Below are 23,687 nucleotides of genomic sequence, written 5' to 3'. Positions count from 1 at the left end.
AAGACCGGGGAGAAGCGGCAGCCGCGGCGGGCGGCCCCGCGGACTACAGCTCCCGACATGCCCTGCGCGGGGGGCGGCTGGGAACTACAGCTCCCGGCGTGCCCCGCGAACTACAGCTCCCGGCGTGCCCCGCGCCACCTCCCGGCGTGCCCCGCGCAGCCCGGCCCGGGGACGCTCCGCGCCTGAGGCGCTGGGGAGCGAAGTCCCGGTAGAGCCGCAGTCCCGGCAGGAGAAGGGGTCCCAGCCCCGCCCCCCGGGAGCAGAAGGTGCACGCATCCAGAGACGTCTGCCACAGCCCAGTCAACTGCACAGATGGAGTTTATTCGTTTCACAATAAAGGACTCATCACAGCGGAGCTTTGGCTCCTCACCCCCGGGCAGGCCTCAGCGGCCGGCACACACCGGCGGCCGGCTCTCTCCCCCCGCAGCCCAGAAGCGCATTTGTTCTCCACAGCCTCGTGCGTTCTCTTGTGGTGAATGAAATCTTGGCTAAGTAACTCAAAGGTGGCAGAGGAGGTTAAGACAGCTCTATGTTCGCTTATACAGTACGTGAGTAAACAGAGGAAAAGAAGCAGGACAACCAGTGAGTGAGCTGGGGCCGTCGTTTCCAGGTGTGCCTGCCTCACAGTGCTCTATTTACATAAGTTACAGAAATTTCATATATATTTTTCTCTGAAGCCCAATTAGACAAATATCTACCTATATATAATATAAAAAATACAGAGATTTGACTTTTTTTTTTTTGAAGTAAAATGTACATGATCCAACTGTGAGCAGGAGGTAAACCTGAAAACTCAGGCCTGTTGCTACTGAAGTTAACACCGCACACAACACATCCTCTTCCTCTGACCCATACAGTGATCCACCCCAACCCAAGTCAGAAAAAACCACAACCCAGAACTCAAAACATGTTCTCATGGAAAAAAAAAATAGTATTTCAAGTAAAGATGAAGATGGGTTTTCACCATTTCAACAGTTCTGTGACTTCAGTCAGTAGCAATGCAAACAAAGCCTGTGCAACGGCAGCTGTGCTTCCTGTTTCAAAAACCACCCAAGCATCCTGCCCTCTTCATAGTTACCATCTTTGGGGTCTTGTTGCTTTTTTTTTTCTCCTTGTAAATACCACTAGCAGTTCATCAAAAAACAAAACCAAAAATCTAGACAAAGGGAAGAAGCCTTCCCCCCAGAAAAAAAAAATCTTCCCAGGAGTGGGAGAACTTCCCGTTTCTCTGTCCGTTTACAGTATATTTCAGGGGAAACTTGGCCCAGGTTCAACAGGACTGTCCGCTGAAGGAGGGTTGCAGAAAGGCCAGGGCTAAACTTTGCTCTTGGCAAATTAGAGTCTTTAATAAAGAGTAACATGTGCAAAAAAATTAAATAGCTCAACCCAGGTTTCCAGAATTATTGTTGTGAGAATGCTTACTTTCTATTTGTGTTCTTACCCAACCCAATGCTGAAATCTCAATTAAGTACCCGAGGTAAGAAGTGACATTTGGGAGAGATCACCACAAAGAAAAAAAAAACACCAAGAGGTGCAATCTGTTACCTCAGTGTCCTTCCTCCACCCAGATGCCTGCTTTAAAGACATGTATGCAGCAGCAAAAAGAAAAAAGTGTAAGAGTATCCCCTTCTCTCCACGAGGACAAAGCACTGTTTCTAGTTGTTTGAAGAACTGTTTCCTAACAGGTGGAGTGGGTGTTCAGCCTTCCATTCACAAGAAGGGGATGGGACAATCAGCTGCTCCCAGTTGTTTTCCGGCAAGTTTGTGGTGTTCTTTTCCCTCCCCGGACACATTATAGCTGGAAACCTTCCATGGGGGCTTCAGGTTGCTTGAAGATGAATTGCTGCTGGTTCTCATCTACCTGGGGAGCTAAACTGGAGTCATCTTCTACTCCAAAGTAGTGCTCAATCAGGTCAAAGGCCTTCTGGTAGATCTCTTGGTTCTCATGGCTCTGTAGGAACTCTATCTTATCCAAACCTTGGAGGAAAAAAGAATGGAATGCAATGAAACAAGGAGATCCTGATATTTACACCATCCCACATCCATCCTCCACCCTTGCCCCTATCCACTGCAAGACCTTTGTCTGTGGTAAATTTGCATTTTGCAAGCAGCACTGACATCTAAAACTAACCATTCCAGAGCTATTTGCACATTTCATCTGTATCAGGCAGCATTAACGTCTTTTCAATAGTAGGTTTAGCTGACACAGCCAAAGCGGATGTGCTCCCAGCTCTCTGCTGGAGACTAAACCAGATTTCAGTGAGATTAAAACAACTGGCTGCAAACACTTTGGTAGTTGCAGGGAGTAAGGAGGGGAAGGAAGCAGGGCCTGTCCCAGTAGCCTCCAGCAGAAGGGCAGCAACAGGTTTAGCTGTCCTAATTAAATGCACTGCTGAACAGAAAGCATCAAGCACGATATACTCTCAAGAATTTCAAGAATTATTCTTACTGGGAGAATCAGGACACACAGCTTAACAGTCAGTGAGAGGGCAAGTCAGACACTGGCAGCACACAAGGAGTTTCAGACCAAAATAGAAACTGCTCCTCAAAGCATCGAGAGCAGGACAAAAACACCCACCAAATTAAGTCACTCCAGGGAAAATCTGAGTCTCTCTGGATTTCCACTGTACATCTACAGCATACAACTGGGCACAGTTAGCGCAATCAGACCCAGAAGTGTCACTTCTTACTTAGCTGAGCTTATTTCCGATTAATACTCCCAAATGATGGGAGCCACAATTATCAGCTTGGCCTCCAGCTCTAGGAAGCTTGGATCAGAAGTACGATGAGTTTTATTTACAAGCATTTCGTCCTATGCCCAATCGTAAGAGTCTAAAAGCAGACTATTGGAATAAATATCAGCTAATTTGGAATATACTAAATCCTTTAGCAGAGCAGAAAAGCAACCAACAAAACTAGCAGACACCTTTCAATGCATCTTGTGTTCAGAATCAACAGCACCAAGGGCACCACAGCCACAACCTACCATAGGCCTCCTCAATCAGGCTACAGTACGGGTTGATGCCTGTCCCACTCTGGTTGGCTTCCTGCTCTCCAAGCCTCAGGATGTTCTCTAGGCCGTTCAATGCCACCTGAACAATCTTGGAGTCCATGACAGTCAGCAGGTCACAAAGAGGCTTGATACAACCCAAGTTTACCAAGTATCTGAGGAGAGAGCACCAACAACATACACTCGCTGTTCAGCATCTAGCAAGCATCACCTTTGCTCAGTTAGAGCAAGGGAAATGAGTCAAACTAAGAATACAAAAAGTTACCTTAAAATATATTTTTACTGTTTTGCAAGGTTAATTTTTATGGACTTATTTGCATTTGTATACACTCCCCCTCTTTTAAGAAACCTGCTAGCTCCCTTTGAAATCCAGCTGCTACTCAGATTAAGTCCCCACTGGACTTTAATCTGTCAAATTTGGACATTTAGCCTAGTCTAAGCTATCTAAGGGCAGGGAAGCAGTTTGGACTAGTTTATCCTTATTCAGAAGGAATTTATAACACAGTATATGATCCAGCTGTAGCTTTGCCTATGTCTCAGGTACTCTCTCAGAGGTTCTCCAAATTACTCCCTTGCTACTTGCCTTGCAGTCCCCATAAAGACAAAGCTACCATGCATTCAGACAGATTTCCCCCAAGAGGAGCCACAGGGAGTACCTGATCTGCTCGGGAGTTCCTCCTGACGTTGCATTTGTAATAGCCCATGCTGCCTCCTTCCTCGTGCGGAATTCAGCTTTCTGCAGGATTTCTATCAGTACCGGGAAAATGTTTGCATCTATGACTGCCTGAGGAGAAAGAGTCACAAGAAGTGGTTGAATTGGCAACGCAGTTTCTCAGAGGCTGTTAAGTACCTGAAAGAAACCTCTACCTCCGTTTTCCAACGCAAAAGAGCTTTCCAAGCTATACCCTTCAGCGATTCCTCCATTTTATTCCTCAGGCAAATCCTATTAACATAAGATTCAATTCCATAACTAGCACAGTAGACAATCCCTATTATTGCATCAATACCATAGGAATGCTTTCATCACTTAACTGCCTCTGTATGTAGGTCATTAAAAGGATAATTAAAACTCAACAAGCTCCAGCTTTTCAAAGGGGTATCTCTAATTGAGCACGGAGAAATAGGGGCTGTATCTCCTCTTATTCCAACAATCCAACCTGTGGGACTCATTTCAGCCTAGTATTTGTTGGTACAATTAACAAGCTTTTTTTAACTCTCATTTGGCAGATGGCTGGGAGCAGCAAATTACTGCAGAGTAAGAGATGTGAACAAAACCAGCCTCTGAGTGTCAGACAAGAAAAAAAAGTTGCAAATTCTTAATGCAGAGCTTGGAATCTAGGATCACTACAGGTGGGCTGGAGAAAACTGTACCTGTATTTGTGCTCTGTTTCCTGCTGTGATGTTAGATATGGTCCAGCAGGCTTCTTTCCTGATTGACTCCTTGGGACTACTTAATAAGTGAAGGAGACAAGGCAAGGCTGAACAGTTCAGAATCACCTTTCGGGAAAGAAAGCAGAAGTCAGCTCACCAGTATCAGCGTTAAATATTTTCTATTTTCACACAGTGAATATGCTATACAGGCACTGCATTTCCCTGCAAGACAGTTGTTTCCCCTCACCTGGGTCTGGATGTCATCCCCTGTCACAATATTGCCAACTGCTCGCAAAGCTGGGGAGGCCACTTTGTAGTCATTGTGCCTGCAGGAAAAATGGTGCAAGGACAAACCCAAATCTATCAGATCATGTGCATTTGGATGTTCAGAAGTTTCTCTCTGGTATTTCATCTGCATTATTTACTCAGAATTCCATCCCCTAGCACACAGAAACATACAATAAGTTGACTGTATTGCCCCTGGATAAGCAGAGACTGAAGACAAACTTGCAATTCAGACGTGTTTTCATCCTTAATGTACTGACTCCATCATCTTCAGTTTAATTACAGACCTCACCTTCATCACCTTCCTGAACAAAGATGTTGTTAACCCAATGAACACCCAGAAATTTTCAGGATAGTTTTGGAAGCAAGTATCTTGCAGTTCTATCAATTCTGCAGATGTTAGAGCCCCATTCAAACCAGAGCCAGCAAACATTTTTGTCCAAATTTCCATACAGATGTCAAAGAAACAAAGCCAGGCTGACTTTTGCTAAACACTATTCTTGCCATCTTTGATCTGCCTAGTAACCAGGCTTCTGTAAGCATATTTGAAGTTTGAGAGCACAAGACACTCTGCAGTCCTCTCTCCTTTCACAGACCAGAAGCATCAGTCCAATCTCTCTTTAATAAGTTCTTCCTAGCATACAGTATTAATAGCATTACTGCACTAGAAAATACTCAGCCTCTCAGAAACAAAAGCCAGTAAACTACAGCTCTCAACCTGCTTCAGACCCTCCTACACAACTGCTCCAAAGTCAGCTAAGTGCCCATAAGAGGTGGAAAGAGCACTCTGATGGGTTTTGATACAAACTCATGCTCAGTCACATGCTTCCCAGTCTGACTGGGCTGAAGCAGCAAGACAAGACACTTACATTAACAGCTCCACCAGTCGCCGACACACTCCCGAGTCAATAACTGCTTGAATTTTCTCATTGGGGCCATCTGATAAGTAGGAAAGAGCCCAGCACGCATCTGCCAGCAAGTCGGAGTCACTGTTGAATAATAACCGGGACAACACTGGCAGGCAGGGAGATACCTACAACAACAGCCACCGCCCCAGAAGGTTAGTCACGTTCTGTCAAGGACCACCACATTTGCATGCAAGCACCATGTGGCTACACTGACTGGCAAGATAACACGTCTTGAATGTCCACTGTTTCCTTCCCTGAAGTCAGCAGCTTCCCTTGCTGGTTCACATACCTCATAATCAGTGTCTAAAGTTCTCAACAGCTTTCTTGCTAAACTAACATTACATCCCTTCCTCTTGGAGCAAGTCTAGACTCCTGAGACAAGTGCTACTGTGCATGCTACCATTTGGAAGCTCCTTACATTTCTTATGTAAGAGCACTGCTCCATTTCTTACCCTTAAGAACCCTAAATAGCTCAGTATTCAGAGCAGCAACCATCAACAGTTACACCTCTGAGTACTTCAATCATTTCTAAAAGGTTTTATATTTACACTCAATTCGGATTTCATCCCTCACCACAGGCTTCCCAGCTTTAAGAAGCGAGCTTTCATTTAAAAAAAAAAAAGTGAATCACATTGGTAGAACAAAAATGGTTTAAGATCAAAGAAGGATGAGACATCTGAAGGGCCAGCAGAACTTTTGTTAATGCCAGTAGCACACCAGGAAAGGGAAAGAAGAAAGCTACCACAGCTCCCATGTAGATATGGGAGTCCTGTTTTGTAGCATTTAAATGTCTCGGAATCAAGTTTTTAGTCACAATTTGAGTGAAGTCTCAAACTTCCAGAGTTCATAACAAAAAAGTTCAGAGAAGCCTGGGCTTGCCCCTTGAGGGGTCCAGCTGATGGGCTGCCAATAGAGCCAGGCAGAAAGGTTGGCAGAAAATTAAACAAGCACTCAAACTTTATCTGCTGAGGAGCAAGATCAACCTCAGCAGGAAGAACCTCACACCCTGTTCCCTCTCGGAATGACTTACAGGAGTCCAACAGCCAAAATCAATTTAGACAAACATCTTAACTAGGTGTCTCCCCATCACCTGTCTGCCAAGGCAGCTTTTATTCTCACCTTATCAAATTCAGGTGGTGGACTCTTTCCTCTGCACAAGTTTGACAAGGCCCAGACAGCATTTCGTGTCATTGTCAACCTGGTGGACTTCGTAAGGAGCCTAAAGAGACAATTACCATGAATTATAATCCTTGATGTGGAAGCCAGAAAGGGAATCAAAAGAAGGAAAACTAGTATAATTTTAAGAAAGTAAAACCACTATTCCACTTGCTGTAGCTCAAGCCATGCTGTTTGTCACCTGAGCCTCTCAATAAGCAAGAAGAGGAGTGACATGCAACTACTTCTCAGGATAAATAGCTATTTTTCCTAACATCGTCAAGTGCCATGAGTCAGGAAGGCCAGTTCCACATTAGATAAGTGCAGAAGGAAGGGTAAGTTAGTCAAATGCAGTTCCAAGTTCAAATTCATCCCAGGCAGACACTCATACCCCTCTCTGAGGTCAGACGGTCCTCACTGGAGAGGAGCTGATACAAATTGCTGCCTCTCAACTCTGAGGACAGTGAAGTCCTCGGCCCGCAGGACTCAGCCAGCCATGACTGCAGACAGGTGACTGACAGAAGTAGCAGTATAACAATCCAAGTCACTTGTGACAAAGCATCGGTTTGCCAAGGACAGGATAAAGTAAAGATTAATTCTTTCCAGAGCAGTGGACAGCACTTGAGAGCACACTCCTGACAAACGTCTTCTGACTATGGTGGGTCTGCACCACACAAGAGCTGCAGAGGCGAGGTGGCATGTAGAGACCTGCTCCCTTTCCTTATTCCTAGAGGAGCCCACTCAGACAAGCACCTGAAATCCGCAGCATAAGCACAAAGAGCAGGCATCTGGAGGGACACACAGTGAAACAGCAAGCCCTGTAACTTCAGGAAGACAAGTGCACTGCAACAGCACCTGCTTCAACAGCACCTGCTTCAGATTCAGAGCGGTGTAAAGTTTTGTGAGAAGGCATGTTATCTACCAAGTCCCGCTCTCTTTATCAGATACTTGTCTGAACTGCCAGTTTTATTGGTACCAATGGTTTGATTCCCAGTGAATATTACCACACATTGCTGGGGAAATCTATTCCCCCAGCTCAAATGTTGCTCTGCTATAGCACAACGGGACTTCAAGAACTGTATTGGCAAGTATTCATGGCTACTCACATTAATAAGGGAGGAAGAATAGCGCAGTTAAGGACATAATCTCTACACACAGAGCTGTCTCCAGCAATGTTCCCCAATGCCCAGACAGCCTGAAAGGAAACAGCAACAGTTTTAGCATTCACACAGTTTCTGAACAGAGGAAGAAGAGAGTAGTGTGCTAAGAAAGGATTTTCCCCATAATTCCAGGCAAACAATACTTCAATTTGTGGTCTGAAGCCAGTTGTTAGACACTGGTCACTCATTTTAAACACTGCATTTCATTCATGTGCGACCCACTGTGGTTCTCTCCGTAACCCCAAAGAAGTGAACCTTACCTGTTCCTGAACATCCTCAAAGTCAGAGTTTAATAGCTCTATAAATATAGGAACTGCCCCAGCCTCAATTACTATTTTTGTTTGTTGGGAAGTTCCTGATGCAATATTCGTCAGTGCCCACGCTGCTTCAAACTGAAACAAGCAAATAAATGAGAAAGCATGAATCAAATAATCCAGATTTAATGGCAAAATATTTGCCATTAAACTTTGGCTATAGTTCTTTCAACTACTGCAAAAGGGTGGTGAGAGAAAGAAAGCGTATCACAACAAAACACCTCAATACTCAAAGGATTTTATTTTCTCGATCAATAAAAAAGCCACATCTGCTAAATGCCTTCTCAGAGGCCACAGCTTCTCAAAGGATTAGTAAGCAAAGACATCACTGTCAGTCACGCCACATCACTTCACCTATACAACTATTTTCCAGCAAGAAAAGTGAAGACGTAGTGTGTAAACAAATGTGGAGTAGAAAGTTTTCTATATCTAGTGCAGACTGGCCAGTTCTAGCCCACCCTCTCATCTGGCTAACATCACAAAGACGCCTTGAGTTCAAGTGAAGCTGAGCAGCGAGTTCCCTTCTTTAGACACTCATTCTTTGGTTTAAAACCAGATTTCCATTCAGTAGTTCTTGCAAGTAAGCCCTTATGATACATGGCCTTGGGCCAGAGGGCAAGAAGAAAGATGAAGGCAGTCATCAACTCCGATCCAATTCCATGTATGGAAGCATCTTTAACCCCTACAAAGTAACTGTAGGTACTACCAAGCAGGAAGGAATCTCAAGAAGCCATCTAGTCCATCCCTCTGCCCCACAGCAGGATCAGCACCACCTAAGCCATTTCTAAGACTCTTAGCCTGTACTTAAAGCTCCAATAATGGAGGTTTTTCCACACATTTATACCATGGCTCCCCTAGCTCCCAGCAGAAAATGAAACACAGGAAGGCCAAATTCTCTTCCCCTGCAGCTGGACTATGTCTTTGCCAGCATTCTTCCAAAAATTTAGTTTAGAGCAACTTATAATTTCCTTTTTCTGCCCAAGCGTTACAAGGTATCTTTTTCTTCTCGTATACATCATATAATCTGTATCTTTTGGGTTCAAGACATCACTTCTCCCTGATAACATCTGTGGTTCAAGTTCATACACCATGAAGGTTGAACAGCTACATGCCATGAAGAATTCAAACACAATCTCCTTTACCTGTAGCGTGCAATTTTCACTTCTTTTCAGGAATTCCACAAATCTGTCCACCACTCCCTGAGTGTTTATCACTTCATCTATTGGAGGATTTGGCTCTGAAATACCAAGGCAGTGTCAAAACAGTACATAGGTCAACACACGTGAAAAACAAGCATGAACTATTACTGAATTGAATGATCTCAAGCTGTACTGCACTCGGCAGGCCAACTCTCCAGAATCACTTTCTGCACAACTGTAATCAATAAATTAGATTAAGTTTCTAGATTATAACTTTCTTTCCCCCAGCTCAAAACTGCTAAGCTGCTGTACAGCAATACACATGCACAAATGCTTGCAAAAGAAAGGCTATGTCAGATCCTATGGCAAGGGATAAGGTGAGTTATTTTTACCTTTGGAAAGTAACTTCCTGAATTTCTGAGTGGTTGCTAGCTGTAGGTCAGGGTCATCTGAGAAAAGCATCTCTACCATCTCTCTTGTGATCACCCCCTCCTGAAAAGAGACACAGGAGACAGAACAACGGTTTCACTTCCCGCTAAGATTAAGGTACCACAGTCACAACAGCCTACCTGGATTACTGGCTAAGCACAAAATCATAAGATTCACAATTTCAGATTACAGCACACTATTTACTTCCTGGCAGACTTTCCCAGTTCACTGTAGTAATATTTGCAACCTTCTCAAAAGTGAGAAAACAAAAACATTGAGGTTTGTCACTTCTATGCAGTCCACAGCACTAAATCTATCTGACAGCACAATTGCAAGAAGGAAAGGCACCTTACCCCACATGTTGTGGAACTAACATAGGAATCCACAAGGAGACTATCAAACATAGAGGCATCTTCATTGATCAACTCCACGTTTCTTCTTTTGAAGAGCTGGCAGAGAACAAAAATGCAGGACTCATTATTAGAAAGCAATGATGAACAGTCTTCATAACTAGACATTCTTGTTCCTCAAACAAGATACCATCAGCTAGACTAAACACAACTTGAATAGAAAAGTAGTCATTAATAACAGCTCTGCACTCTGAGGACTAGTTTGGCATACAAACCCCAATAATAAAACATGCTAAGTCTTGCCCTCAGATATGCAAATGCCCAAGTTGCTGAGACATTGGTACAGGCAAGTGCAGAATTTTCCCTAACTTGTTAGGGAAACTGGGGAGAAGGCAGCTTGTAGATGACGCACTAATAGAGCAAACATTTCATCTGAGCCACGTACATCACCTGGGAATCACCTCTTACTCTCCTAGACCTCCAAGCCAAAAAAAAAAGAGACAGCTCAGAGTTAAGAAATACGTACAGCCCAAACTTTCACTTACCCTTCCTGCTTCTTGAGCAAATAACCCCATTCACCGATTAACAAAAAAAATTTTAAAAAAACACCTTAAAAACAAGGATCTGTGAACAAAAACCTCCAGTACCCCAAGGACAAAGTGCTTGGAGAGCTCTTGACGTGAGCTACTCTGTACTAGGTACAAAGAAAAAAAGAAAAGCAAGATCTCAGTTAGAACAGGAAAAAAATAAAAGGACTGCCAACGAACCTTAATGCACAGATCCTTGAAGATTCCAGTTTGGCAGCAGCACAATCCTGGTTGTGTTAAGGCTGTACACAAGCTAGTCAAGATGACAGTTACCTGTTGCTCTCGTTTCTGTTTGCGCAGTTGAATTCCCTCCTCTTCTCTTCTCCGACGCATTTCCTCGGGATTTAGGGCTTTGTTCTTGTAACTCTTCATTCGATAGTTATCCTTTGCAGGACTCGCCATGGTTTCTGTGAAGAGGAAAAGATACCTGCCTCAGATTTCTTGTCACTCTCTGCCCCGTTACCCACATGTCCTTTCTGACAAGGAAGTCCGTGCACATGGAATACCCAGATTAAAGAGACTTATTTGCAAGAGCTGGTCTCAAACACTAAAGTAGAAGCTTCAAGTTAGAATGTGGTCCTAACCTTAGTTCATGTGATAGGCTGTTATGGCAAGAGTGTTACAAAGTTTCTAGGAAGCATAAGAGAAGATTTACTGTTCTGAAAGGAACCCGGACCCAACTTCACAATATCGAGCACGTTACCTATACGAAAGGCTTCTACTCAAACAGCTTCACTGTCCTCAGGAGGTGCATAACTAAATTTTACTTTAGTTTTCAGCAGAAATTATTTCCCTTGTATTATCATGACATAAATCACACCTTGATTTTTTTTCTTCCCCCCCACCCCGATCAGGAGAAGCACTGTGTATGGCAAAAATCCAACAGAACTTTCAGTAAACTGAGGCCTTGATTTTAGAAGAACAATAAAAAAACCCTTGCAAAAGGCAAGGTACATAACGTATAGGCCATGTTTGTCCTGCCAGGTTACTGCAAGTGTTCAGTACCTGACCTACTTATTTTGCTGCTTCATATCTGACTAATGCAGTACTTCAAACTTGATTACTTGTGTATTTGCCTCCTTGTCAGGGAAGTGACACTCCACTATTTGGCACAGTTAAAGACCTCCAGGGCCAAGCAGTAACCCGAGCACAGAAGGATATCAATCCCTCACCTGCAATCCACTGCTTTGCCCGTCTCAACTCCTTTTTACATCTTTCCAAACTCTCCCTTTCTCCTATTTATGATACAGATTATTTGCTTAACATCTCGGCCTTCCTCAGGATGGGAAGGAAGCAATCATGATACACAGCACCAGAGTGCCGATTAACCCTGAGACCAACTTACTCCTCTCCAGGAGTCTGCTGGACATCAATATCTCTGTTTTCTTCCAACTGCTAAGGGCAGGTGGAAGAAGTGTCCTGTGAAAGTTTGCAGTGTTATCTCCTTACCCCTCCTCTTTCAAACTTTAAGTGCTCCTCAGCCACGCTGCTTACAGAAAGTTTCAGTCCGACTTATCAACTGCCTCCAGCCATTCTGGAGCCCTTCCAAGATCAGCCGGAGAAGCTTCAGACCTTACTGCCCTCCTACAAGGAAAGCCCACAGCCAAGCCCAGAAAAGACATGTACGATGTACAAATATCCAACATTTCATTCCTATGGAAAGAAAACAACTGGAAGAATTCATATTTTAACAGGAGAGGAAACAAAATACTTTCAGGTCTATAATTTCCCAAAAATAGCTAAAAAGACACCAAGCACTGTGAAATAGACTCCATTTCACAGCATCTGCTTTCTGAAAGGGTATTCTCTTCCCTAGCCAAAACATCAAGAGGACATTCTTCTGAAAGGCAACAGGTAAAGAAAAAGCCCACCAAAACCCAAGTTCCTCTGGTTGTTTACGCTGCAATAGAGATGCATGTCCCTGGCAAAGAGCCCCGACCCCATGCCCTCCAGAGTTGTGAAACAGTTGTGAAGCTCAGCAACCGACAACTGCACCCAGAGACGACACCATGCTCGAGGAGGTGCGGCACAACGGGTTGCAAGTTCATGGGCACCTCTGAAGCTAAAAAGAAACCACCGACCACAACTCCCCAGCAGTATTCCAGTGCTATTCCAGTTACTTTTTCAGTAACTTGCTTAGGGCACAGTAAATGGCCAGAAGTTACAAGAAAAGGGGATTATGTCATGCTGAGCACCACTAAGGAAAAGGCATACAGCCTCAAAACTGATTGTAGGGTCGAAGCAATCAAGTTACAGTTGGTCTTGTAAGATCTTGAGCCTTGACTTCTTACAGAAGTTTACCTTTAGTCCCTTTCCTCAGTACCCCATTTTATAAGGTCTGTCCTCATAAAACCAAGGCACTTACACCACACTCAACACGGTAGTGGGACTATACCTTGCTGACAGCCTCAGTGCGAAGCCTGTATTAAACCATTAATATTTTCCCCGAGTTCATTTCTCACAAGATGGAAGTTCAGAGGAATAGCTGGCCTGTTTCTAAAGGTATCTGACAGCACTTTTCTCATTCTAAAAGACCATTTACATGGCAAAGAAAAGCAGGGATTGAAGATCACAGGAACTATGCAATTGCTCTCACTTGCCCATCCCTCTTCTCAGCAGCACTGTATGCCAAGAATGGAGGAAAGAATTTTATTATTATTTTTAACTCAAAAGCAGCTAATTCAGAAGATAGAAGACTTTAAAAGAATCTACAGGCTTTAGGGCTTTATATCTGATCACACAGTAGCAAGGTGTATCATTTACATATAGATTTTACTTCAGGAAATGCATTTAACTACCACTGCTCTGTCAGCATATTCATATTACTACCCAACACTAACGGCTGATACAGCCGCACAAAAGAATAAGAGTTGCTGGCTTAATTCTGAAGATTACAACAGAATCCCTAACAAAGACAAATTTGCTACCTTCCTTTGGAAGGCAAAGGCTCCAATTAAAAGGTAGTTTTCAAGAACAGGAGGAAGAAAAAGCGATTGACTTAACAGTATACACAGGATTACCAGCCAGTTAGTCATACACATAGCTAAGTGACATGACAGTTCAGCTGCCTCCCAACTTGCACAACCCCACTCAGCTGGGCACACCCTGGGCCCTGCTCCGGGTGTCCAGCAAACAGCCAGAGACACTCGGCCATGCTGCGAGGTCTCAGAGCACACCCAGCACACCCAACACCTTGTAGTTTAAGGCTTTATTTCCAGAGCATCAACACCACCATTACACTGCAGGGAAACCCCAAAGGTACAACTGCCCCTGAAGAGTGATTTTTTTTTCACATCAGCTGTGTAACAGCACGTCACTGTTCAACAGTCTCTCTGGCACTTGATTTTCTATTTTCTCTTGCACACATTTATCTCTTCAGATTATTTCCATTGACTTTTTCCAGTCCATCATCTATGTCAATACTTTAATGACATTAGAATGCTAATTTGTTACATTACACCCCATTTCCATGGCAATGGATGAATACCACAAATGCAGGATTATGACTTCACTGTGAGCTCAGCAGATGCTGTAGGCACTACAAACTGCAGCAAGCCCAAACACATGAAACAAAACAGACAGGGGGATGCCAGGCACGTTCAAATTCTTTACTTGTAGTGTTTCAGTGCAAAACATGTAGCTCATTCAGTATATCTGCAAGTCAGGCTTTGTCGTTAACTAGTAACTCAAATTCTATCAGTGTGAATACCCGCAAAACAATCCCACTAAATCAGACTATCAGAGTATCCCGGACTGTCAAATTAGGGAAAGTAATCATCTGCTCACAGATGAGTGATGCACAGAAGATACTCAAGCCACGGATTTTCACTTTGCGTCTTAACATTGTTGGTCTGAAGATTTGCTTTTACAGAAAGGCTCTCGACTGTAAAGTGGCAAGGGAAACTTTACTAGAGCAAGTTTCTTTAACTGCTCAAAAGTTTTAGCTACTGCATTTAGGCAGTCACCTTAACCTCTACAAAATGCTGTCCTACCAGGACAGCACCTCTCCTAGGAAAGGTTTTTCTTCTCTAAGAACCAGCTAAGCCCTGCTTTAAGTGAAGATAGTATCAGCTCACACCCTAGAATTACAAAGTTGTTCTGATGTTGTTCCAGCCAGAACTCCAGGGCTCCAAACTTACCTGCAGCTCTACAAGGAAGCTGGGCAATAAGGCTTTTTCCTTCTATACCACAGCAGCTCACCCGGAGCAATTTGTGCAGCCTGCAGCTGCTTCGGGTAACCCTTCCCCCCCCCCCCCCCCCCCCCGAGACCACACCAAACAGACTGCACACCAGATAAACTGTTCTGGCAGCGTCTGCAGCCTGCTCACCACTTATCTCTCCCCAGAAGCCACCCCCCGACCGTCCTCCTGGCACGCCAGGTACTGGTACCCATACACCTGATGGGGAAAGGCTGGTGGCACCCAAACACAGGTGCCTGGGGCACAGTGCTGCAAGCCCATCTAACAACTTGCTGAAGAAAGAGGATAAGCTTACTGCACATCTTCCAAATATCTCAGTAGATGGCAACACAAGACGGATAGGCAGGCATTTGGATAGTATGGCCAGCCACCACAGTCACAGCATCATCCCTTCACAACAGGCATAAAACCGTATTTTCACCCCCAGAGCTGCTCAGACAACAAGCTAAGCTCAACCCTGTCTGCAGAAGTACGCCTGTGTGGGAGCAGGACTGTTCGGCAAGGGCCAGAGCTTGCCCTGTTCTACCAGAATAATCAGCACAGCATGAATATGTTGTTAGAAAAGTAAGTAAAACAAGAAGAATTAGGACAGAATTAGAATGAGGCACCTCCTCCACCAGTGGAAACAGTAACATAGCTTTTCCAAAAACAGCAAAAGCCAGTTCAGCTACTTATGTTTCAGGCCCTTGCCTGAAACAAACTTCATTCCTACCATCCTAGCCTCCTGCTGCAAGAGACGGCCTAGTTTTCTAGGAACCTGGTTTCCTCCAAGTTCAGCATTCCTTGGATTACCCTGGAAAAGCACAATCTCTACCTTTTCCTTTTTCACTGGCCAGTTAGAACCGACTACTGGAAGGCCCTCTGAAGTGCCCAAGTTTCCTCAGCAGTCTGTTGCCATTCCTGTGTGCATCACCTCAACCTCTTCAGTCTGATTCACCTTCCCTAGGGCAGAATTAAAAACTGCAGAGGTAAAAGCTTGTACTGAGTGTTAAAAAACTGAGTCTGCAGAGCTTTCAACCCATCTCTTCCCAACGCCTCTGCAGACCAGACAGTTCCACAAATCTACAAGAGTTTTAACACTGTTTCCAAATATGAAGAGCAGTTGAGAACCTGCTATTTACACCAAAACCTCACAGAGGTCACTCAAGAAAACAATAAACTCAGACTTGCAAGACTGACTCCATTGAAAATAGTGTTCTGACTGAGCCTGGACAAAATATCACTTCTGTTCTAGGAATCCCCTGAGCTCACATAGTTCCCTAAGTCAGTGCCTTTTGTAGCCAAGTACTTCCCTGCATTAGTGAACTTTATACACAGCAGCTCCACAGGGAAAAAAAAAAAGTGACACTATTTGCATTTCAATACTTCTCCTATTGAGCATCCAAGCTCTGCACCTCCAATCAGATCTGCTATTAGCCCCAAGATGCCAAATCAGACATTAATTTCAGTGCTAACATAACACATTAAATAGATCTAAGGATTATCAGCCTGAATATATAAAGATTTATTTCTAGATCCTGAACACATAACAGCAGGTAACCCTGGCTCTGCAGGACAAATACTGAAATTTGTTTGTACATGTTTGATAACTTGCTTTAATAGAGCACAGCTATGGAAAGTTTTGTTCAAACACCTCAGAGATCAGGTAGAGGTAAGGCTCACTACAAAGCAAAACACTTGCTAGTCCTGGCTCAGAGAGACTCCTCTGTCCTGAGGAAAACACCAGCAATTGGAGAACTTGGCAGAAAGACCAAAAGGGAACACATACTAAGTGCCAGAAGCATTACCTTTTAATTCTTAGCTACACAGTGGCTACACAGGGTGATGTGCTCAAGGGAAGCCTTTAACTCCAGTTTAGTGAGAACAGATGAAGCCAATACCCAACTAGATACAAACAAGGACTGAGACTCAAAAAGAAACATGAGTTTAGATGCATCTCCACCATCCTGAGCCAAAGAGAGAGATAAGGCCAATATCAGACAAGTAACTGTGCTCACTGTTAACCAGGCATGAGTAAGTTGCTGCAGTGATCTGCTAAGGTCATTTCAGAACATGAAGCAATTGGTTGCCTTTCCAGGTCTGTATCAAACATACATGTAAGCCCAATACCGACACACCTTTCAGGATTGCAAAGCATCAATGAGCTAAAACACATTTTTATAACTTTAGAAGACTGTTTTACATCCTCAAAATTCACACTATTAAAAGGCCACATGAAACAAATCAACTTCTCCATTATTCTTCCTTTGTCTCTGCAGAGAAACAAATGGCCTAAGTAGGATTTTAATTCCACTATGTGATCTTGCCACCTAGCATATAGCACATCTTTGACATAAACATTAAAAAGTTCCCATGCCAACAATTTCTGGAAGCTAACACCTTTGGAATCACATTATTAATAAAAATTGGTCCATTAAAACCAAAGCAAGGCTTCATTAAGCTAATAATTCATACTGGGAACTACTTCAGGTGTTCTGTGAGCTGAGAATCCTCTTACAAGAGCTACAGGAGCCGTCAGACTTATGGATGAAGCTCATATGAACAAGACCTTTTTCCTTGTGGAAAGGAAACCCCCCCAGGGGATGGAAGGAATTTGGCTCCTGCACTAGGCTTTGTTGGAAAAGGTTGGCTTTGCTGAAGAAAAAGATCCTCCAGTTGTCATGTAAACCAAGGAACTACTAGACCAGGTAGCCACACTCATCCTTATATACTGAATGATGAGATGGTATTTACCACTTAAAGGAAAAACAGTGTCAAAGTTTGACTTTGCAGGCTCAGCGGAGCCCTCAACCCTGAAAACATCTGTGTAAAAGCCAACAGCAGTTTAACCAGAAAACTAATTCCAGGGTCATTACTGCCACACCAAGACTATAACGGTTTCTTACTGGATCAGAAATCCAACCGTGCTTCTTTCCAGATGACGCTCTTCCCATTTCTCTGCATTACAGAAATTATTTGCTTCAAACATTTTTTCAGCTGCTGATTAAAGCCTCCAAGCTGAGTCACTGCAGGGACTCACATGTCTAAATCAGGACTTGTGCTGCTGAGTCAGACCAAAGCGACAGAGCAGAGAAACAGTTACACTGACAGATCTGACAAGGCCTTTTTTAAGCCAAAACACCCTTTCACAAAGGTAATCTTCATAAGGTATCTATTACAGTTCTGTGCTGGGCATAAGACACATATCTAAGGCAAAGCCTGGCCAGGCTGGCAGACTGACAGCTGTGTCTTGGAGTAGGAGAATTATACAAGTGGAAATGAATACACTTGATGAACTCCATCAGCACCGATCTGCCAATTAAGTGCCTGCTGGGTACATTTCAAAGCTGCCCAGCTCTGAGCAAGCACTGGGCCAGATGACCTCCAAAGGCCCCTTCCAACCTAAGTTTTCCTGCAACAGTATAAACTCAATCAGTTACAATTAAATCTCCCTAAATTTGACAAGTAATAGCAAAACACAATCAATGAACTACTAAATTTCATGTGACAAGCCTTGCTGGCTATATTCTTTGGGTTTATCCTACCTGGCAGAAAGTTTCTTTGTTTCATTAGTTACCTGAAAACCCAGAAGAACGTCCCATCTCCTCCTGCCTCCCCACTGGCACAGGCTCCGAGCTAAATACATATTCCTACAGCATCACATCCTGCTGCAAGAAGTATCTACCAGCAGCACAGGAACGGTTACTGCTCTTTGCTGCCCTCGGTCTCCTCGTATTTTCTCAGACTGACCAAGCTGCTGAGAGATAGAAATAAACCACAAATTCATATAGGTCACCACCCCCCTCAAGGAGGTTGAGACACCGAAGACAAATTGGGATTCCTCTGCAGCAGTCACCAGGACAGTAGGCTGGTAGGTGTCTTTCTCTGCAGGACCCCTGTGTTCCATCCAGGATTAAAACACAGTTGAAATAAACCGATTCAGTAGCAGTAGACAGAGCAGTTTGGATCACACAAAGAAAATGAACCTTTAGAAGAACAAGCTAGCAGTGCTAAATCAGAGGTTTAAAACTCCAGCCATCTTCCCTGACAATGTTAAAGACTACATGTGATGTTTAAGCTATCTGCAATTACAGTTACTGAGGCATTTCTTCAAAAAAATAAATCAAAGCATTTGTGATATTTTTGGCTCTGGGAAGGAGAGGCCTGTAAGAACATGCCAATCATCTTCTGAGGCTGCACACACAAGTCGTAGTAGGCACTGGACATTAGGCTGACTACACATTACTGCTTCACAATCCCGCACTTCTCCAGAAGGCTTAATAGTTAACATTTGTAACTCAAAAACTTGCTATTTCTGTAGTCACCTACTCAATACAGCTCACAAGGACACGCTGACAGTGAAACCCTAGAAACTTCATTCAGCATTTAAGCATGGCATGTCAGTTTTGAACATAATTTCTTATTGCTACCTCCTTCTTACAACTGAAAAGAAAGTCTCTAGCCACTTCTACATTCATCCTCTCATTGATTCTTACTTTGTCAAACTATCACCAAAGCTGCTGCTTTAAGTGAACAAAAAACATTCAATACAATGACAACAAACCAGTGCCAGGCATTTCTGAAGTGTTTCAAAATCTAAAGCCTCTCTCCATATAGCCACATATATCAGCATTAATCACTGGTTTCCTTGTACATGTAAAGTGTCACTTTATAATTAGCAGTCCTTATGTGAATTTTGTTCCTTCTACCTCCCATTTGTGAAAATTCCTTAACTTTTAGAACAGAAACATTCTTCTGAAACTCAGACATGTAATGTATTTTACAGCATTCTAGAGACACGTCTTCAATCAATTCTTAAGAGTTTAAGTGCTTGCTTTACAACACAGCATAAAGGTTCTTCCTAAGAGGATCCTCTTCTAGAAAAAGTGTGTCCAGGACAACTTAATGATTTCAATCGAGACCATAGAAAGGGAAGCCTAAGTAATCTGTACTCGTTAAATACTCATTATGGCCAACTTAATTTGTATCTAAAAGTAGCTGAATTACTTGTACACAGTGTATAAAGAGACAGCTCTGAATTGCCACCAGAAATCAGCCAAGAACAGATTATTATATTGAACCTGTCACTTTGATAAGGAAGTTAAACAGTTGTGTTTACAGGAGAAGAACAACTACATAACAAGTCCTGCCAAACAAGCAGCAACTCAAGGCTTTTCCTCTACAGCCCTGGAATTACCCCAGCTGCTGTTAAACCCTGGAGAAGTGGCCAGGTTCTGTCGTCCTGTTACTCATGCAGGTCTGTTTTGCATGTTTGCTCTGCTGCTTCCACGTTCTCACACAGGTTACTTGAGCATTTACTACAAATAAGCACACACAGAGTCAGTTAACTTTCAGAGGTGTCTTAAACTCAGCCTGCCACCATCCCCTGGCTGGGCGCTTCAAACACAGGACACGCTGTGCTAGTAAAACGCTTATCCATGCAGCTATTTGGCTGTCTGGTGCAGCAGCCACCATTGGCTCGTTCCCTTCTGGTTTAGCTACTAGGAGCCAGCGATGTGATAGCACTACTGGAATGTGCAACAGCTTCGCTGATGGTGCTGGCTGCGGAGGGGGAAGGGAAAAGCAAAAATTCTCTTTGGGGAAAATTAACAGTCCTACAGCGTACTTGTCCTTGACAAGGATCAGTCTGAGATTAGGATTCCTTTTAGGCTATCTGTGCCCTGATGTAAAAAGAACCCATCTGTTTCTCAGTCCAGTTCTCAATACATGTTAATTTCAACTGGACCTCCTCCTGATCTTTTCACCCCCAAAAATCTGAGATTCGGGGGCTTTAAATCCTTTTCAACCTGATTTACCTATTCCAAGACATTCAGATTTCCTTAAGAGTGGACTGATCAAGTCCAACAGTCTGTCACCTGGGCTCAGAGTCCTTTGTAACAGTTCTTAAAACAGGGATTAACTCTTTGACTAAGTCAACTCAAACTTAACCCATGAGAGCTATAGGAGGTTAAAACCAACCAGCAATAGTCAGAGACAATTAGAGGGCTATAAAATTCCACAAAGCTCATCCGTCCCAACATGTGCTTTGCTCCAGAAACAAACAGTACTGTCTGATTTGCTAAGCAAATTTGAGTTTATCTGGTCCTCACTAGCACAATAGCTTAAAGCTGAAAGGCTGAAGGAATTAGTACTTTCCCTATTACAGTAGCTATTTCAATGATCAAGCTCCCCTTTACAAAGTTCATGTTTGCTCTCCTGAACACAAGCAAACAAAGCCAAATAGCCAAAGAACTAGTTAAATTCATCAACCACAAAAGTTTTATGAAGAATTGAGCATTACATACTGCTCCACAGGCTAAATAGCACTATAAAGGCATTTAGACCTGTCATTTGCATAGCAAACGAAGAATGTACTGATGAGCATTTCTAACTACACGGGCAAGACCAATACCACTACTGCTTACAAACACTTCAGCACCCTCAACCTGCACCATACAAGACGGGGTAACAAGGTTATGCTGCCACCTTTTAGTCCTATTAACCTAAAAAACAAAAGAGCAGTCTTAGTTCATTTTTAAAGTTAAGAAAAAGTTACATTAGGATAAATCAAATGAGGGGAGTATTAAATTCTTGCTGTCAGAAAATGCCTGCTTCAAACTCCAAGAGGAAACGGGGAGGCAGTGGTGGGGAGGGACGGGAAGCTCCTTTGCAGGAACGTCCCCAGCTCCAGGTAACACAGGCAGTTTTCAGACATTCACCAACAGGCCCGAGGACATTTTTCTACTCAAAGTTGCCAGTCAAGGTTTTACATCTCAAGCTATAAATTAAGTTTTCAAAGCTGTTCTGGCCTGGGAGGTGCTGCAGCCGTTGCATACACAGACTTGCGGCCACTAACTTTTCCTGGAACATCACAGCGGGGATTTGAGGACAGCAGGAGAGTTTCTGATGAGATCATTTTGATCAAGCAGCATCCCACTCCAAAAGGCATTTTTTCTGAAGGCAAGTCTAGTTAAAAGACAATATCGTAGGTGAAAAATTAATAAGACCTTAATCCTTACTTCCCAGAGGATCCTAACTCTGCTTTATAGAGAATATGCCTGCTACAGGCTTGGCTCTCCCATTCACCTCATCCTTTCAAACCCTGTCGTACTACCTGAAGCCTCAAGAAAGCGACACCTCTCCTCCCTGAGTAGGGAGTTTCAATTTCAGGCTACACCAAGAGGGACAAAGAGAGTCTGCTGTCATTAAAGTACTTTTTGAAGGGCAATACTCAGTTAGGATTTATTTGTAGCTAACAGAGAGAGCTATCTGCTACCGCTCTAAACCTTTAAGTATATTTAGTGGTATTGGTTATAAACACGCAAACAAACTCCTCCACCACACTCCTTCCCTGCACGGCGTCAGGAGCATTTGCTTATATTGTCCATGGCGACATGCTGCACAGGGACAGCCCTGGCAAGCTCCTGTTGACACTGCTGCTCAAGTTTTCTCTTATAAAAGCTACAATAGCCAAGGCCCCGCTGCGTTATTACAACAGCGAACAGCATAGTAGGATCTCACTTGAGCTTGGTTCTAAACTCTTACAAGCTTCAGAATTTAAATGAACGAAAGATCGGAGATCTGACAGCATGCCACAGGCACTCTGATGAAGCTTTAGTCGCAGCAGTTCCTTTCCACCACCGCTGCCTTCTCAAGGCTTTTACCTTGGTGCCTGCGGCAGAACCGATCCCCAATACCCAGAATATTACCGCCTTGAATCGCCCCCGCTGCTCCCCTTCCTCCACCCGGAGCAGCCCAGAGACCGGGCTGCGGGTCACCAAGTCCCTGTTAGCGCTGCTCAGAGGGCAAAGAAACCCCCAGCAACACCCCTGTCCAGCGGCCTGGCTGCTCGGCTGGGGCAGAACGGGGCCCCGGCCCCGGGAAACCCCTCAGCAAAACGTCGTCGTCGTCCCCCCCCGCCGCAGGGACCCCCGCAGGGCCGCCCCGAGCCCCGGCTCCGCCGCCGGGCAGCAGACAGCGGGCTGCGCGGGGCCCTGCCCGGGGAAGGCCCCACCGTGCCGGCAGCGGGATGACTCAGCGGCGGCGGCCGGGCCCGCAGCCCCCCGCCCCGCCAGGCCGGCCCGCCGCCGCTGAGGGGAGGCGCCCGGAGCCCCGGTGAGGGGCGCGGGCGGCACCAGGACAGGCTGCGGCCCCCTCCGCGACTGGCGGGGCGGCTTCTCCTCCCCTCCCCGCGCACCCCCCGCCCGCTGCCGGGGCGCCCCGGCCGGCGGGACCGCGCCCGCCCTCACCCATCGCGGCTCCTCAGGCGGCGGCTCCCGAGCTGCGGCGGCCACAATATGGCGGGCCCGGGGAGAGGGAGGGCGAGGGGAGCGACGGCGGCCGGAACGGGACAAACCTCCCCCGCGCCGTGGGCGCCCCGCCCCTTAAAGCGGCAGGGGCGGAGCGGGGCGGGGCCGCTCTGGCCCGCGGGGCCCGCGGCGCTCTGGCGCCCCCAGCGGACGGGGGCGGCGGGGAGGACCAGGGCTGGTCGTGGCGTGGCGTCCCTCGTGCCGCACGTCCCCGTGTCCCACCCCTCACAGCCCGTCACTCGTGTCCCGTCACTCGTGTCCTGTCACTCGTGTCCTGTCACTCGTGTCCCGCCCCTCACAGCCCGTCACTCGTGTCCCGTCACTCGTGTCCTGTCCCTCGTGTCCCCTCCCCTCACACCCCGTCCCTCGTGTCCCATCACTCGTGTCCCAACCCTCACAGCCCGTCACTCGTGTCCCGTCACTCGTGTCCCGCCCCTCATGTCCCGTCACTCGTGTCCTGCCCCTCACAGCCCGTCACTCGTGTCCTGTCAC

The 23,687-nt window shown here is 45.0% G+C and overlaps 1 protein-coding gene across 6 annotated transcripts; it reads right to left on the bottom strand.

Annotated features, from left to right (window-relative positions):
- Positions 1-300: 300 nt before the first annotated feature.
- On the bottom strand, positions 301-23,360 carry KPNA6 (karyopherin subunit alpha 6). Of its 6 annotated transcripts, none has more exons than XM_054802033.1 (15): positions 23,136-23,235; positions 21,743-21,852; positions 10,889-11,115; positions 10,125-10,220; positions 9,735-9,834; positions 9,346-9,440; positions 8,150-8,281; positions 7,836-7,924; positions 6,694-6,793; positions 5,536-5,699; positions 4,629-4,707; positions 4,382-4,507; positions 3,667-3,794; positions 2,987-3,165; positions 301-1,977 (listed from the first exon to the last, which is right to left on the bottom strand). In XM_054802033.1, exons 3-15 carry the CDS (start codon positions 11,108-11,110, stop codon positions 1,793-1,795), a joined length of 1,695 nt encoding a protein of 564 aa, XP_054658008.1. In that variant the 5' UTR covers positions 11,111-11,115; positions 21,743-21,852; positions 23,136-23,235; the 3' UTR covers positions 301-1,792. The 6 variants fall into 6 exon arrangements, with proteins under 6 accessions (XP_054658008.1, XP_054658004.1, XP_054658009.1 ...); XM_054802029.1 differs by lacking the exons at positions 21,743-21,852; positions 23,136-23,235 and adding exons at positions 18,464-18,643; positions 20,084-20,784; XM_054802034.1 differs by lacking the exons at positions 21,743-21,852; positions 23,136-23,235 and adding exons at positions 18,464-18,643; positions 20,084-20,772 and having other exon boundaries at positions 10,982-11,115.
- Between the last annotated feature and the right edge of the window lie 327 nt (positions 23,361-23,687).

Source organism: Grus americana, chromosome 23 (assembly GCF_028858705.1).
Source record: "Grus americana isolate bGruAme1 chromosome 23, bGruAme1.mat, whole genome shotgun sequence".
In the NCBI taxonomy this organism is placed as follows: domain Eukaryota; kingdom Metazoa; phylum Chordata; class Aves; order Gruiformes; family Gruidae; genus Grus; species Grus americana.
Note: the sequence above shows the minus strand (reverse complement) of the source record. Positions and strands in the feature narration are given on the sequence as shown.